Here is a 17,557-nt window from a genome sequence, read left to right on the forward strand (position 1 = left end):
GCTTCGCGTCTCTGAACTGAGCCGGGGGCGCAGGCCGGGCTCAGGTGCAGTTTCTTAGCTGAGGTTCGCTCGTCAACCAGCAGACGTTTCATTAACGTCCAACCTGCTGTTTAGCCTTGAGTTTTTGGACGCAGGTTTGGATTTAAAAATTGTTGCGAGGTAATATCCAAGAAGCAGCTGGGTAAAGTAGCTGACAGTAGATGGGGGGGTGAAAATATTGAAGTAGACTCTAGAATGCTTAAATGGGTCTTGGGCGGCTGTTGATATACCTGGGCGACCCACTCGAATAAATATTGTCTGGTGGTTCAGCGCCAAAAACAAAGTTTGCTATGTTTTTATTTATCTTCATCATAGCCTAGCCACAAAGAGATGTATTACATCACCGCCCTGCAAACGGCTAGGTTTAAAAAAGGAAGTAACATTAAAAATATGCTGTGCCCTTCTTTCACTTGCTTCTAAAACAAATGCCAAATCGAGATCTCAAGACACAAGGCGATGGTGCTCATACTGCTTGTGAGCTTGGCCAGTGTGAATGGTTGCTTACCAAGTTGTTCTGTTTTGTTGTTCGTCTCCTCAGGGACTGTGATGTCAGTCAGATTAACTACATGTACGGCCAGTATGTCAAGAACACCATGCAGCCTCTCAACATCGCAGATGTCACCAAGGACCAACGCTTCCCCTGGACGGTCAGTACACGTTTTCTCTTCCTTTTCATTTTCTTTGCTTCCTCTGTTTTGTTTTTTTTTCTTTTCTCCTGTTTCTCAAAATTCCGTTATCATCCTTCTTGCTCGATTGTCTCTGACAGAGTGAGAACCCAGATCACACCAGCAACCAGATTAAGAGCTTGCTGTGCACTCCCATCAGGAATGGCAAGAAGGACAAAGTTATAGGTAGGCTCACGCTCTTTCTCTCTATCTGGTGTGGCCCCCTTTTGAGAACTAAACCTGGACTTAAACCACCTCTTTCTCATCATGACCGTAACTTAGCTGTAGTAAAATCTGTTGGGGAGAAATTTTGCCTGGGTGACACAGGCTTTCAAGATGTATCGGTTTAAAGACAGCAAGACGTTAGGTGTAGACTGTCAGCAAAGTCAGATCAGAGGCCAGCGTAATTAGTGGTGAAATGTTCCTTTAAAGTGTATTTTTATCACCTGGAGCCTCACACTTTGGCCCACAGATATATTGGAAGAGATTGCTTCAGTGATGTAACATCAGCACAGTCGTAAGAGGCTTTAACGATCTTGAAGCACGGGCCTGAGGCCACATTAAGCACAGCACAGAATTACCACTTTTATGATCCTTCCATGAATAGTCCCGCCACTCCATCCATCAAAGTGATTATCATCTGCATAATTAGCTGATAGCAGCTCCATTAGTTGACTATGAACATGACTAATGACCACGGATGCACTTAGTGATCAAACAAAATGGGTCCTTATGGCCCGTCCTCCAACCTTTAAGAGTCCCAGTCATGAGCAATTTATCACAGTGAAACGTTCTGTGCCCCGCTTATCAAACATTCGGAGTTCAAACTGCCACATTTTTTTTTCTTCATGAATACATTATTAAGATTTAGTTCTTGAGTCCTGCTGTATTTTATTTGGAGTGCTGAGGATGAGTTCACTGCCTGAGGAAGCTCCATTAGGCTGGTGGTACGGCACCAAATACAACTGTGTCTTTTGGGAGCAAAGCAAATGTATGGCTTGCGTTTTGCGATCACCTGAGAATACAGTTTCTTTTGCTTAAAAACATTGTTATTATTGTCAGTGAATAATTTAAAACATTTTGCCAGGTCCAAAATGATTGTTTTGTTTAGTGAGTGTTTGTGAGCCAATAGCCTGATGCTTTTCCGTATCACATGTTGAGTCTTGGTTGGTGCCATCTTGTGGTCATTTATGTAAGTTCTACAGTTTGCACCCAGCGCAGTTGCTACTCAAATGTTAGCTCGCGAGTGTTAGCAACTTTAACGTCAGCGAGCTAAAGTGAGCAACGTTAACATAAGCTTCTGTTAGCTCGTCATAGCAAAGCTAATATCAGCTAGCTTGCATTAAACTGGCAACTACTTGACAGGGCAGAAGATTCGACCGGCAGAGGTGTTCTCCCGTGAATGCCATGGCACATTTACATCTTATGTGGTTATTACGTGGACAATATTGCAGACTGTGTCACTGATTATGTTTAGTTTTGTGTTGATTTGATTATGCCGTGTAATACGAGGAAATCTGCTTTTGAAACTGGTAACAAGGACATGATTGAATCAGCACAAAAGGAGCTTGAACATGGTATCAGACAGGGGAAGCAGAATTATAAACATGTTTTTAGCTAATGTCCTGTTTTATGCTGTTGTTTGCCGTGGGTTTGGCTTTAGCTCAGAGGAGCTTCATAAGATCAATAAACTGATCAGGAAGGCAGGATCCATTATTGCTGTGACCCCTGACGCACTTGCGGTCTTGGAGCAAAGAATGGGTAGCAAGTTCAAGATTGTCCGCAAAAGTTGGATCATCCAGACTACAATGGTTTCAGTGAGGGGGAGATCTCGGTTAGCGACAGGCTTATCATGACGAGAGGCTGTTCTGAGAGATTCAGGAAGTATTTTGATATGGCTGCAGTGAAGTTTTTTAATGAACAGCTGCCCTCGCATGGACCTGTCAGTCACTGTCAACCCTCGATGACAGTCTGTCCTGCACCCTGCACCCTACCGCCATCGCTTAGAGCAAAGGTCGCTCAGCCAAATCACGACTGTTCTCTGTTCTGGCGCCTCAGTGGTGGAACAAACTCCCGACCGACGTCAGGACAGCAGAGTCGGTCGCCATATTCCACAAAAGACCCAAGACTCACTTGTTCAGCCCACACCTCAACCTTGTATAGCATAACTCCCCTGTCAGCGAGCCAGTCACACGATAACGGCAGTGAAAGCTCAGCCACAGTTTGCCAAGACTAACATACTAGCTCGACAGCGGTGATTGCTAACAATGGCCATGTTCATTGTTAACATTCATTTTAATAATATTTGATGTTTTCTTACATTTGAAGTCACAAGGCAATGGTCAGATACAGTTAGCGATGACAACAACATGCTGTACTCCCATCTGAAACTGCTCTTCAGCGGCTAAACCAGTAGCACTAAGCACACGGCCCCTGAGCCAAAAAAACAGAAGTTGCTGTGTCGCCGACAGAATCGTGCAGCTGCTAATCCATTTACGTACGCACAAAGCACACACCTACAGCGGTGAGCGAGTTGGCGCCCTCAAATTTCTCAGGTCTCAGAGCAGCTTCTTGCTATGCTTAGTCGGTAAAACAATGAGATTGATCATAAGCAAGGCGTGCATGATCTGCCGAAACTGTGTCCATTTGGATTTTCCAACCACGTGGTATTCACACATCACATAACATGTTGGGTATTTTTTTTAACGCCCGCAGTCATGATGAACGCTGGCAAAACAGAATTTCAAAAACGCACCTTTTTTTGTTTACTGCCTCGTCATTCTTGGTGAACTCACAGTGAAAGAAAGGGAAAAAAAATCCTCCGCAAAAATCAGCCGCCATTTTTGAGACATTCATTCTCATTTGTCACGCATAATGTGCACAAAAGTACGACTTACTTGACTGTTCCTGTTTGTGTCTGTGCAGGTGTGTGTCAGCTTGTTAATAAGATGGACGAAGCGTCGGGCAGCGTGAGGGCCTTCAACAGGAACGACGAGCAGTTCCTCGAGGCTTTTGCCATCTTCTGCGGCCTCGGCATCCAGAACACGCAGATGTACGAAACGGTGGAGAGAGCCATGGCCAAGCAGGAGGTCACTCTGGAGGTCAGCCTCACAAACGCACGCGCTTATTATTCTTTCTGAAAATGCATCTTGAAACATTGATTTCAGTGCATACTGTGACCCATGTGTACCTGAGTAATAATGACTAACCCAGGAGCAGTATGGTTTCAAGTCATGCTCGGCGCCTGTGGTAGAATCATCGATCATCACATACTGAGGTAGGTGGGACGTCAGCGAAGTAATAAAATCTCAAACTGGCCTTTATTTACCTCAACTGAAAATAGGACCAAAGAGAAAGATCACTGGAAGTCCCTGTTTGGGGACATGCTAATAATTGTCATGCTGTAGACTCCCCTTATCCAACTTTTAGAGCCAGACTACAAATACACATAGGTGGAAAAAAACATTTTTTCACAGGATGAGCAAAACTAACACAGAAAACTCTAATGCACAACATGAAAAGATACAACATAAAATCAGAGATGATTAGTCAATATGGCTGGGTTGGGGGATCAAAAGTATGATACCAGAGCGCAGTTTGGCTTCTAAGATTGATAAAACCTTTTTCTCAGAATTGTGCAGTCTAAAGCCAAATTAAGTCTTGACGCCAAAATGATGAAAATGTAATTGGTGATTTATAGTATAGTACAAATACAGTCCAAAAAAAGTACCAGTTCATAGTTATTTAATGTAATCCAACAACCTATCCTATACAACCTATACATTTCATCACTGTAAAGCTTGGTCTTTTCATCTATCTTTTCATCTATCTTTTTATTATCTGTCCTTGTTTCTTCCTTTTTTGCACTCCATCACCATCTTCCTTTTCATAGCTCTAACTGTAACTGTTCTTCATACATTGCCTGCTGCTCTGTCTTTGACAATCACACACATTTTCTTCAGCTGACTTGAATAACTTTTCAGTGTTTTCCCATAGAATCAGACTTTAGTGGTGGCGATGGCTGTCCAGCTGGGACGCCATAGAGCATGCACACTTCCAGCTTAGCGCCGAGCTAACGTGGATGGGGATAAAATGTGATCGGGCGGCTCTTCTTGAATCCCCAAATGTTATTGGAACAAATTGACCAAATTCTGACAGCAAAACTAATCATTTTGCAGGGGTTGTGAGGCTTTCATTACCATTTTACAGACACGTCTTTAACAATGTTAGCTTATGGGAAAAAGGCCCCAGTGCATCACATGACAAAAATCAGCTTCAAGGCCTGGTTCTCAAGGCCAGCCATCTTCTTTGCAGCGGAAGTTACGGTCAAGCCAACTGCGTTAAATAGTCCCCCTCCTCTTCTTCGTTGGTTTTACCGACAGAAAAAAAACCACACCGCAATCCACTGTATCGGAGTATATAACGTCATGCTATTCACTGACGGGTGCCATGTCTTGAGTGAGAATGGGACACGCAGCTCCTCAAACAGAAAATCAATATGTGGCGGCCAGTGTTGCTATTGTGGCAGATCGCCACAAATAAATTAATGTGTGGTAAACACTGCATTTCTGCTTTCTCTATCCAAACACAGTCACCCCTCAGAATTAGTTCAGTTGTTGGGATAGACAAAAGGCCTACGAGTCAATGATAATTATGTAACAAATGATCATATGTAATGAGTCACTATATCAGAAGTAGTCACCAGTAACTGGAAATGAGACATGACAACTAGGTAAAGGCTGAAACCAGAAGTATGTCATTTCATAACACTGTGTGTGCTTTTGTACTTCTGTCGTTGCGAGGAATGGGATTTGGGATTACGACCAGGTTTACATTACGGCTGGGGTAAAATCTGAAAGGACGCATTTAGATGATGTGTCATCGTGATGAGGAAAAGTGAGGGGTCCTCTCAAGTATCGAAGTGTTGAAAATTACAGTGTCTAATGTAGCTGCGTGTGGGTGTGTGAGTGACAGTGATGAGACGATGCAGGAGGAATTTTCAAGCTGCTTCTGACACTTCCCTGCCTCCAGCTTCTGTGAGCGACAGCCAAGAGAGCACAGAGGCATTATAAGTGAGCCCACACGCGCTGACAATTGACTATTTCACCTTAAATTCAGCTTCGTGTTTTTCCTCTCTCCAACTTTCAGTCGCACGCATATGCATACGCTCTCCCTGTTTTTTCGCCGGCGGAGCTGTCAGCTTCAGGGTGCCAGAGGTGACGTCTCCTCTCGGCTGCAGCTGACGGCCACATTCTCTGGCACCCAGCAGGATCCACTTTACCCAGTTAAAGCAGGCCTCATTGTACTGCCCCTCTTTTCACTCTCAAAACTCTGTGCATATGTGGCTGCTGTACGGAAGAAATGTACGAATTGTAATTTATCACGCACCAGACATAAAAACTTCTAAAACTTCTATCTAAATGTAATGTCTGACGAGGCGCTTGCACCATTATGACTTTCCAACGACAAAAAACACAAGATCAATAATTCAAATTCACTGCATTTTGATTTTCCTGGCAACACCTGATGGATTGGCTAAAAGCTGGAATGATCATGATAATCCCGTGAGGTTTTGTGGGATGGGAACATTGCTTACGCCTCCAGTAAATAGGATGTACCTAGTCTGCTCGGCTCATAGAACGCTTGGCACGGCTGTTAGCCAGAAAGCTAATGTCATGCTAGCAAGAATCAAAGTCAATATCATTGTGTATGGTTGACAGACAGTAGATTTGAAGTGATAATTAACAAGACAAGCTCGCTGGCCAGCCATGTCCTCGTCCCCAGCACAATATAAAGATTTTCCAAACAAATGATAGTCCATGTGTAGCGTCGATCGCAGCCTGAAGTAGCGAGTTGAGTAGCGAATGGGAAGTGAGATGATCGATTGATACGTGGTAAGTGCAGTCCGACCTGCAGCTCGCCGTCCTGTGGGTTTCAGATTATAATGCATTGACGGACCACACACGGTGTTATGAATAGGATAACATCGAGGTGCCAATACCACTTACTTTAGATACAGGCTATAGCGCATTCATTTTGAATGGTCAACAGACACTGGTCACTGGTAATTACTTGAGTAGTTCCATAGGTGTCCATACAGTATGTTAGCAAATAATTTGCAACTCTGAGGCCAATCAGGATTGAAAATTCATCCAGACCAGTGTCTAACAATATCTAACAAACTGTGTTTACCAATACTGGTTTCGCAAAGTGCCCCTTAGTCCATGTTGTTATATCCCTTGTACAATCACATGTTGGACAAATTGGTGAACCTCTCCCTATCCTTGCTTGTGAACGAGGACACCCCTTTCGTACCCAACCATGATAATATCACCTGTTACCAATGAACCCGAATGACACAATGGTTTATTGCGGGATAGGGCACCCATCCCATCTGATCAACTGTCACCAATGCCGCATCTTCAGACAAGGCCCAGGGTTCACAAAGAAGTTTCAACTGTTCTCGCAAGCTCACAGGACGTCAGACCGTGCCGTGGCCTGTGTAGATGCTAATCTGCACACCTGTCTGTTAATCCACATGACAGGCAACAATCCACAGACAAATAGTGTGTTGATTTTAATTCCCTGTTTCATTCGATTGCGCCGGTCAAAGAAGGGCCTTTAACGAAAGCTCGACCCCGGCCCCTTGCCCAGATCTTAGGTGCATGCTGGGTACTCAAGCAGACCGTTGAGCCCACAGATAACCTTCTGGAGGAAACCTCTGTGGTCAGTTAAAAACATTTAGCTGTTTGACCACCGCAATATGTTTGGAGGAGAGAAGGTGAAGCCTTTAACCCCAAGAACACCACACCCTACTGTCATGTGGGTAGCATTATGCCGTGGGGCTGTTTTGCTGCCGGTGGATGTGCTGCTCTAAAGAAAGTAAATCAATAATGTGCTCTTTCAGATCAATGCTGCGCTCCTTAGACTTTCCCATCGTAGTGTTTGTGGCTGAGTCAAACGAGCCAAGTTACTGTTACTATTTATGACCCAGCAGATTTGGTCATACTTTTAAAAGGCCTACAATGAATTTATTATCAAACCAAACTTCCTGAAAGTTCTTTGTGACAAAGCAGTATGTTTTCCACTCATTCCGTCACAGAAAAATGAGCGTCGCAGAAATCACTCAAACTCAAGACTACCATGATATACCGTTATACACGTAAATGACAACAAAGTTGTGGTTTCTGTACATTTTACAGTTCAGTCACTGAACCTTTTCCGATTTTGCTAATGCTTTCCTTAAATTACAGTGAGTCATTACCCCTGAATTAATATGTGTTAAAAGGCCTGTTCTTGTAGAGTTGTACTGTTATCTGAGTGGATGAATAACAAGTGGGTTGCTTTGTGACATTTATGAGCACCGTATTAATATGAATAATGTTGAGCTGTAATTTTGATATTTTAGTTTATATGAAAAAAATATATAAAAATCAAATTATTTACCAAGACATCAAGACAGGGGTAATCCAGAAAAAAATGTGCAAAAGTGGGTGTCGCTGAAACTTTCTTATTTCTCGCTGTTGCACAAATGACATTCCCAGAATGCCTTTTTTCAGTTTTTTGACAAAAAAAACCACACAAAGCTCTCTTGCTGCAATGGCAGTAAACTCCAGAGCATGACGGCGTCTTTATCTTTCTGATTTTGGCTGACATGTGCGAGTGATGAGCAGCACCACTCTGTCTCTTCTTCCCCGTATAAAAGTTTTTTCATCTTCAGCTTTTTCAAAATTGTTGTGACAGCCTTGCATCATTTTGTGTTTTCACTTTACGAGATGAGTCAGATTCATAGACGTTCCTCAATGGCTTCTGAAAGGAACATTTCGATATTGTGCTTGGTCAAGAACATGCTCTGTGAAAAAAACCTATTACGGGTTATTTTAATCCCAAATTATCCTCCCAGGTCTTCTGCACACCATGTTCATTGTATTTCAGTTAATCTCATTAGTTAAACCTAAAATATTACATTTTTTAACAGTAGAATATAACGAAGTGATGGTCACCGTGATGCAAAAATCTGACCTAATGAATTACAGATGTATGTCAGAGAGCAGCTGTGTGGGCCCTGTGTATGTGTTTTCCTCAGAAAACTTGATACGACCTCACCTTTTTTTTTTTTTTTTTTGGTATGTGTGTGTTCCAGGTCTTGTCGTATCACGCCAGCGCCGCCGAGGAAGAATCGCGGGAACTCCAGGTAACCGCGGTAAATTAAATTTTTTTCATTTAACAATACACATTTTCACGCCCCACATTGAACATTAGTCACCGCCAGCGCATGGATTATTTAATACACATAGATACAGATAGTGGCCTGCGGCTGGAGAGCTCATAACATGCACTATGGCGATGTAAATACCACCGAATATTAAGAGGACCAGACTGTCCTGGGATTTTATCAATGAACTCCCTTGTAAGTGTTAAACTGGTCTTACCGATGGCGGCTTTCACACCAGCCGCAGCCTTAACGATGACACTTCATGACCGTCTCAAAAGGTTCCACTCCGCTCTCCTCTTCCTGCGGCGAAGTGGCTGAACTAACCTGATTAAGTGGCCTCAATTGGGTGCCGGGGAGAGGATTTGTCACGCGGTATCTAGGACACAGGCTTGAGTTTTTGGGGTTAAAATCTACCCGAGAGACTGTGCGACACGACATAGGTCGAAGAACTCCTCATGATGATGTCGTCAAAGCCGCTACTGTAACTGCAGCGGCAGTCAGAGTTTTTTTTTTAAACAAAATAAGGGTTTCATTCAAGAACATGGAAAATGATTGCACCTTTTTTGTAAAGATTTATGTTTTTGACAGATGCTGACTTCACAAAGCAATATATAGATTATATAAACATTTCCATTTGCACATTGATTGTGTGTGTGTGTGTGTGCATGTGTGTGTGTGTGTGAAGGTAACCACAGTGCCATCAGCCCAGTCCTTGGGTATTCTGGACTTCAGCTTCAGTGACTTTGACTTGTCAGACACAGAAACCACGCTGGCTACCATCCGCATGTTTGTCGACCTCAACCTCGTCCAGAACTTTCAGATGAAGTACACGGTAAGAGCTGTCCTGAGATGTTATTAAAGTACATTTCACTTACTATACTTTTATTTTTACTGTATTTGGCCAATAATGTAGTACTGGGTGTAATTAACATCTGGCCAGTAAACCTTTAGGCTGTTATTCCTGTTACTTCTGTAGAATTATGGTGCGATAACAGCACAAATTATTCTGATGGCATATGTTTTTCTTGAAAAATGTTGTTTCTGGTGTCTGTCCATCAGTGTAATTCTGGATCTGACCACTGGGGGTGCCAAAGCTAAATATTCAAACTGCACACATAGATGCTTTAAAGATACCCTGCACATAGTAATGTGCCGGCAAAGGGAAGGGCGTAAAAGGCTGCTAGCTGGCAGATATTGTCATATCATTTCAGGATTTAAAGCGTTTTTAAAAATCGGCTTTGCAAAAGGATGCAATTTCATGAACAAAGCTGAATTTAACCATCACTCTGTTTAAATGAAACTCCACAGAGTGTCTTCAAGTTGTTTAACATATTAGGGGACATGCTGGTCTGCTCTTTTGCCAAGACTTAGATGATATCATTGGTGTACGTCTCTCGGCTTTGAATTAAGGGGGGGCTTTATGGAGCTTCCAAACGAAAAGTTTCTCACCAACACATGTTTTGTGTCCAACCAACATAAAACATTTGCCAAGATGATTTTTTTCCTTTTTTATTTCTTTATCAAATTCTTATGTTTACACAATATTAACGAGCTGGGAACCTCCTCCCTACCATTGTTGGTGCGTTACTACACTTTGCGCCGTACCGCCGCCAACTGCCACTCAGCAGAATAGCGTTAAAAAGGCAGCAGAGTTGCTGAGCTCATGTGCATGTGTCCTTATATAAGCTTAAGAGGGCTTGGTAGATGCATCATTTGGGCTTCGGAGAGAACAGTTTAACTCTGCTTCCAGTTTTTTCCAGTTTCTATACCATGCTACTTGGCTGCCAGCTTTAGCTCAGTAGTTGTAGTTATAGCCAGACATCATCCGGCAGCTTCTGCGTCTCTTTTTTTAAGATAATGATTATGTGAAGGATGCACAGTTGTTGATCACAAGCAACGTCATGAATGAAGCACTTAATATGGTATGAGATGAACCAGCAATTTGGTTCGGTTACAGCAGCAACCTAAAGTGATATTTAATGAGGTGAAATTACTATACACACACAACCAGAGTAGAATAAAAAGCTGTACAAACACTGGGAATGATTTCCAAATATTAAAGCTAATTCCTAAATAAATATATATGCATATCCTCCACCTCGAACATTAGTGCCTGAGTCACATGTATATGATAAAACTTGAAAAGCCAAACAGCCAGACTACTTAACTGTACATTAGGCTCTTGTTCCTTTTCTGTTGTTTTCCCCCTCTCCTCTCTGTAACATTACGTTCATGGGATAAAGTGCATTTCCCCTCCGGCTCCAGTCAGCAGTTTCCATTACAGAACATAAACACCTGACAATGCTGCTGCTGCAACTTCCAGATATTAAATTCAGCCTACAGCTGTACAGTAAACGAGTGCCTTATTACATATATGCCTTCAGCAGAGTGAGTTTTATGTCTGATGATGAAGAAGCGAGAGATCTACCAAATAATTAGGCCAGTAGGAGGTTTGATAAACTGTCGGCGCTGGCGGATCTGGGCCCCCAGAGGGGCAGATGGCTCGGGCTGACCCACCACCCTCTCCCTCCCAAGAGAGCAGATGTTCAGCGAGGTTAAGGTCCTGTACGTCAAGCGCAGGCGTCACCTTTGAATAGCTGATGCTGAGAAGCTCCATCTCCTACATTTTAACAGAAAATAAACATAAAAAATGTCAGGAGAAAGAAAAGTAGATCATATCCTGAGTAGAGTATCCCGGGAACAACGGACATCACGGCCATATTATCCCCGTTACCCGGGACATGGCTTTGTGTTGTTGTTGTTGTTGTTGTTCTCAGTGCGTGTCATGGAAAAAGACAAGCGCAACTTCCTGTTTTATTAATCGCAGAAAACAATCTGCTTCTCGCTGTCAGCAGCATTAGACCATTAGAACATGGGCGAGTGCATTTGCAAGTGAGTTGACGTCGGTGTGTTTGCCCGTACGCACACACACACACACACACACACACACACACACACACACACACACTGACATACACCTAAAACACTTCCCCTCCAAAAATCAGACTGCCTCCATGACCATCGCCCGTCAGAACCCCCGGTTGCCTGATTGCTGGCAGTTTGGCTCTTGTCCTCAGCACGCTCCGTCACGTGAAGAGGTCCTTGTATGTCGGTGGCTGACCGCCAGAGTGCCTGCGGACAGACGCCTTATAAATAGAGCTTTCGATAGGAGGAGATTAGGGCCCTCCAGCAGCGCGCGTGTTAGCATCACAGCCTTGGGGTTGAACTGCACATACTTCATGTGGTGGAGTAATTCATTATGACCTAAGAGTTATGATTTTAAGAGTGTAATGATGCCCGCAGAGAAGATGAAACATAATTGGAGTTCGGCTTTAATTACTGCGTGTTTGCGATGGAAGTGCGGCGAAGACCTAACGAGCACGGAGCGCTGATTTGCCGGCAGGGTGCTCAGTGTTCACGTCGAGAAAAGGCAAACATCCTGACAGTTTGCTCGTCACACGCGTCATTTCCATTTTACCCCCCACTCATAATGTTTTTGTAGCTTTGGTCATAGTTATAGCACTTGGTCAGTGGGCTGCAAGGTAAAGAGTTTCCACTGTGGCCAATGTCTCCAGGTTTTGGTAAATCCAGTGCAACCAGTACTCCTCTACTGGAATAATACCTCATTTGAGATGTTTTGGGTTTGTTTGAATAAACACAACTTCACTTTGGAACGTACACAATGTGAGCACATATGGAGAGCAATAATAAAAACATGTATATAGAATTAGTTTTAATGAGAACATTGAACAGAAATACTGATTTAATTCGCTTACTAGATGGTGCTCTGTAGAGTGCATACCTCCGGCAAGGCCCAGCAGTCCCCCTTTGATTCATTCAAGCCTAATCGGGGCTTAATTTGTAGATCCTGCGGGAGCCGCGACCTCCCAGATCGGGACCGGCACCTATTTGATAGAATCTGGCATTTCCTTTATCACTATTGTGGTGTAAAAGTCAAAAAATGAACAAATAAAAGGTGGATCTTTGAATGACTGTCATTTGGATTATTTGTTAGAATGGTAAAACAGAAAAACAGTGAATAAGAGTCCATCTATTTCCGCTGAAAGGCCAGAGACTCAGGGGGAAGAAGCCAAGTCAGTAACATGCATTAATAAGACAAGAATGTGTGCAGATAGAGAGAAAGAGAGAGGGGGCTAAGTGCATCGTGGGAAAAAAAACCCTGGCGGTCTATGCCTATGGCAGCGTAGGAACCACAAGTGCCACTGCATCCTGGGAGTGCAGCATCGGGGTAGGGTAATAGGGAACAACGGGGTCTTTAAATTATGTCGGTGCCTGGCCATTGAGGGCTTTGTATGTGACGAGGGGGTTTTTAAATTCTTTTCTGGATTTCGCAGGAAGCCAGAGTAAAAAGGCTTATATCTGAGAATTACGTTCTCTATTATGAGTTCTTGTCAGTACACACGAAGCAACATTCTGGATCAGCTGGAGAGTCTCAAGAGACTTATTGGGTCAGCCTGATTAAAGGGAATAACAGTAATCCAGCCTTGAAGTAACAAAAGCAGACTAATTGCTCAGCATCTTTTTGTGACAGGATGTTCCTGATTTTTGCAATGTGCCATAGGTGGAAGAAGAAAGCCCTCGAAATTTCTCTTACGCTGGAAGCTAAAAGACAAATGGACAAACTGAGATCGGTCTGATAAATAGGACTTAATATAGTTCCTTTAATGCCACTTAAATGTTCCAGTCTTTGTTACAGGATGTGACGGTCAGTGTCAAATGTGGCACTGAGATCCTACAAGACTAGAGAGAGACAGGTCCCCTGTCAGATGCAATAAAGAGATCATTTACATCCTCAACCGCTGCTATTTCGGTGCTATGATGCACTCTGAAGCCTGGTTGGAAATTCTCATGTGAACTGTTTTCATGTAGAAAGTCAAAGTCACGGTTTACTCGAGGATCCCAGAGAAAAGGGGGAAGGTTAGATATGGGTCTATAGTCGTTTAAATATCTGGATCAAGTGCAGGCTTTTAAAGAAGAGATTTGATTGCAGCTACTTAAACTGTGTGATTAAAGGACCGTGGTGCTGACACCATGTTGGCGTTGGTGACGTACATTGATATATTCGCATTTTTACACGAAACTAAATGGTAATTTTCTATCTCTGTGACAAGTGCTGGCTTTCTTGACTTGCAAAATGATCTTTTAACTTGACAAACCTCATATGTGTGAGTGTATCCATGGCACAATAGGGCACCAGCTGCTTTGTTATCTGATCTCGAAGCGCTACATTGTGCAGGAGCGATGAGTTTTAATGAGTTTTTATATTACATTATACTGTTATCTTTGCTCATGCGGTGCAGTTCAAGCCCTGGGAAAGTCGCTTACAAGGGTTCAATAAATCTTAATCCGCTCGCTGTCTTCTTCGCAGAGTTTATGCCAGTGGGTTCTGAGTGTGAAGAAGAACTACAGAAAGCACGTGGCTTACCACAACTGGAGACATGCCTTCAACACGGCCCAGAGCATGTTTGCCCTTCTCAAGTCAGGACGCCTACAGGTGAGTGCAGCCAATCACTGGCTGATGAATTACATGCAGATGTTTCACTATTATGCCCGCTTTAATGGACCAACCCAATTTATAACGCATGGTGGATTGATCTTGTTAACTGGAAGGCTGCTGAACCTGAGTCGAGCACCGCTGTCTGTAGTGACTCTGCACATGATTTAATATAATGGTCCAGAAAGATTCCAGTCAGATAATGTTCAGCTAACTTCAGCAAACTGAGCTAACTAACTAACTAACTAACAAAAACTAGCTACAGCCAAAGATAGCGAGCAAAGAGTGAGTCTATGTGTTGGAGCTAACATGGAATTCTGGCCATATTTTACACATTGCACCTTTAAAAGTTTGGTATAGAATTACATGTTTAGAATTGCAGCTGTCTTGTAGGATACTCTAACCCTGGAGATGAAAAACGGAACACATGACGCCATGTGTTGGATCTTAAGCAAGTTCTAAGTTTCTGTTGGTCACCTTCAAAGGATCTCCTACACCACGGAGAACAAAAGTGTTTGGGAGAACGCTAGGCGCTTGTGGCTTCTGTGACACGAAAACAGTCATTTCTGCTTGAAATGTTTCCAACTATCAGCAACTGCAGTGTGACAACAATAGTATCAGCGGTGCTGGAGCCCTGCTTTCAGCTTTGTTTTAGAAGCTGTTGTGTCATATGCAGGAACAGTCTTGCTGTCCACGCCGGGCTGCTTACTGAGCCGCCCACACTGCCAACAATAAGTGGAGTGTCACAACAGCACAGTGTGTACAACAGCTCTGAGGCTATTGTTCGGTTTGATTGTGGTAACAGATTTGCTAACCGGCCGGTGTTGAGTGGATGCAGTTTTTGCCTTTTTTCGCCTCCATCCTGTCTTGTCTTGCTTCATCCACCCCTTGTTTCCCCTGACAGAATAACCTGAGTGATCTGGAGGTCTTGGCTCTGATGATTGCAACTCTCAGCCACGACCTGGACCACAGAGGAGTTAACAACTCCTACATCCAGAGGTGCAGTAGGAGAGCATTATTCATATGATTATATATGTATGATTGCATATGCATGTGTGGGAGTGTCCACTCTGTGTTTTTTTTAACTTCCTGTGTGTGTGTGCGTGTGTGTGTGTAGGAGCGACCACCCACTGGCCCAGCTCTACTGCCACTCGACAATGGAGCATCACCACTTCGACCACTGCCTGATGATCCTCAACAGCCCCGTAGGTGCCCTCGCTGAAGCAGAGGAAAACGTTTTGTTGATGATTTTGTTGCCGCTTGTGCAGATCAGTTGGAAACGGCATTTATGCCCCCAATTTCTGCATGCACTCACATCTGTTTTGTTTGTTTCCACTCAGGGCCCCTCTTAATGCAAACACACATTTGTACCTAGCTAGAGCTATCTGAGCTAGATCAATATGTTTGCCAGGCTACATCAGCCAATATCAGCTTGATGTTTTGCGGTCACAACACAGACAACATGACACTTTCAAATTTTTATGGCTTATGCTATGTAATTTTTGGTCACAGATGGCCCTCTCACATTCCTGGATTTCTTGATAATGCAAGCCGGCGTAATACGCATGATTATGATTCAAGTCCATATTGCGCACCCGTGCTTGTGCTCAATCACACCGTGCCGAAGTGCACCTCTTCCAACCATGCCAAGCAGTGGCGTGCGCAGACTTTTTGAAGGGAAGGGCCAAAAAGAAGGGCACTTTAGCGCGCGTTTTGGCTCCCAAGAGGGCACTTCAGCACATGTTTTGGCTCCCAAGAGGGCAGTTTATCATGTTTTAACCAGCCAAGGGGGCAGTTTAGTGTGTTTTGCCAACCAAGAGGGCACTTTGGCATGCTTTTTTGGTTTCCAAGAGGGCGATTTAGTGCACGTTTTGGCTCCCAGGAGGGCACTTTAGCCCGTGTTTTGGCTCCCAGGAGGGCACTTTAGCGTGCATTTTTCAACAATTGTGCCCCAAGGGGGGGCGACTGATGTGCACATCACTGGTGCTAAGGCCAAGGAAGTGTACAGGGCTTGAGCGCAGCATGGAGCGTTCACACTAGTCAAGCAAGCCGGACTTTGGGGGTCAAACGTGCTCAAGGACGGTATGGATTGCCTAGTGTGACTGCGCCTTTACTGCAGGATCCAACATCTCTCTTACTTACTTTTCCTATTCTGCTTATTTTCCAGCTGCTCACCTAACACAGAACACTCTGATGGCCCAATAAAAAAAGCAGTGCCTTACAGCCCCGTTCTGATCTTTATGGCCTCTAAACAAACACTAAATGCACTCCCAACTCCACAGCACCACTTAACTCGTCTGCTGCTGGACACATTCAGACATATTCACACACACACACACACACACACACACACACAAACACACACTGTTGTAAACCTTATCATATGCAGGCTGATAAGCAGGAATGCAAATACACACTCTTAATAGCACTCGACACGGAAAGAACATGGAGTAATGTGTCAACTTATATGCTAATAAACATCCAAAGACATGTGGATGGGGCAAGTTGTTTGGTTTATTTGTGTTGTTGTGTGCACAGTGTGTGCGTTGTCATGCCAACCCCTTGGCGGTCTATCACAGTACAAACTGCGGTCAGCACTATCAATACATATTATCTCCTCCTCATGGGGTTTGCTGTCCCACTGTGCGTACACACACACTGTTAAACCCTCGTGTGTACTAAATCAGGGAGCTGTCCTGCACTTGGATAAATGTCTCTCTGTCGTTTCTCTCTCAGGGAAACCAGATCCTGAGCAGTCTCTCCCTGGACGAGTACAAGGCCACTCTGAAGATGATCGAGAGGGCTATTCTGGCCACTGACCTGGCTCTGTACATGAAGTAAGTACCAAACGTCAAGCCCAGATGGAAATCTGAGTGGAGAGGGTTGGAGAAGGGGGAAGAGGGAAGAAGAAAAAGTCAGTTTGGGCAGAGGGAAGGGATTGGAGGCTTGCGAGTATTTTGACTGGGGAGTGTTTAAACGTTCTATTAGGACAGAAACCATGTTTTTTTTCTTTTTTCACATCAACAGTAAAGCAGAGATTGCATTCACGTTGTCATCCCAGGACACTGATCTTCTTTTTCGGTTCCCACTTTGAGCACCACACGATAAAACTGTAATGTTTAC

The 17,557-nt window shown here is 43.8% G+C and overlaps 1 protein-coding gene across 5 annotated transcripts in view; it reads left to right on the forward strand.

Moving 5' to 3' along the window:
• The window catches only part of pde5ab (phosphodiesterase 5A, cGMP-specific, b), a 73,076-nt gene that overhangs the window by 46,390 nt on the left and 9,129 nt on the right, over window positions 1-17,557 (forward strand). For 4 of the 5 annotated variants that reach the window (XM_037112903.1, XM_037112902.1, XM_037112904.1 and 1 more), the window contains 9 exons: window positions 578-686; window positions 806-890; window positions 3,630-3,805; window positions 8,848-8,907; window positions 9,605-9,751; window positions 14,309-14,434; window positions 15,339-15,433; window positions 15,552-15,639; window positions 17,171-17,271. In XM_037112903.1, the coding sequence (XP_036968798.1) occupies window positions 578-686; window positions 806-890; window positions 3,630-3,805; window positions 8,848-8,907; window positions 9,605-9,751; window positions 14,309-14,434; window positions 15,339-15,433; window positions 15,552-15,639; window positions 17,171-17,271 (987 nt within the window). The remainder of the gene's footprint in view (window positions 1-577; window positions 687-805; window positions 891-3,629; window positions 3,806-8,847; window positions 8,908-9,604; window positions 9,752-14,308; window positions 14,435-15,338; window positions 15,434-15,551; window positions 15,640-17,170; window positions 17,272-17,557) is intronic. The other variant, XM_037112901.1, reaches the window with a different exon arrangement.

Source organism: Acanthopagrus latus, chromosome 10, assembly GCF_904848185.1.
Source record: "Acanthopagrus latus isolate v.2019 chromosome 10, fAcaLat1.1, whole genome shotgun sequence".
NCBI lineage: Eukaryota > Metazoa > Chordata > Actinopteri > Spariformes > Sparidae > Acanthopagrus > Acanthopagrus latus.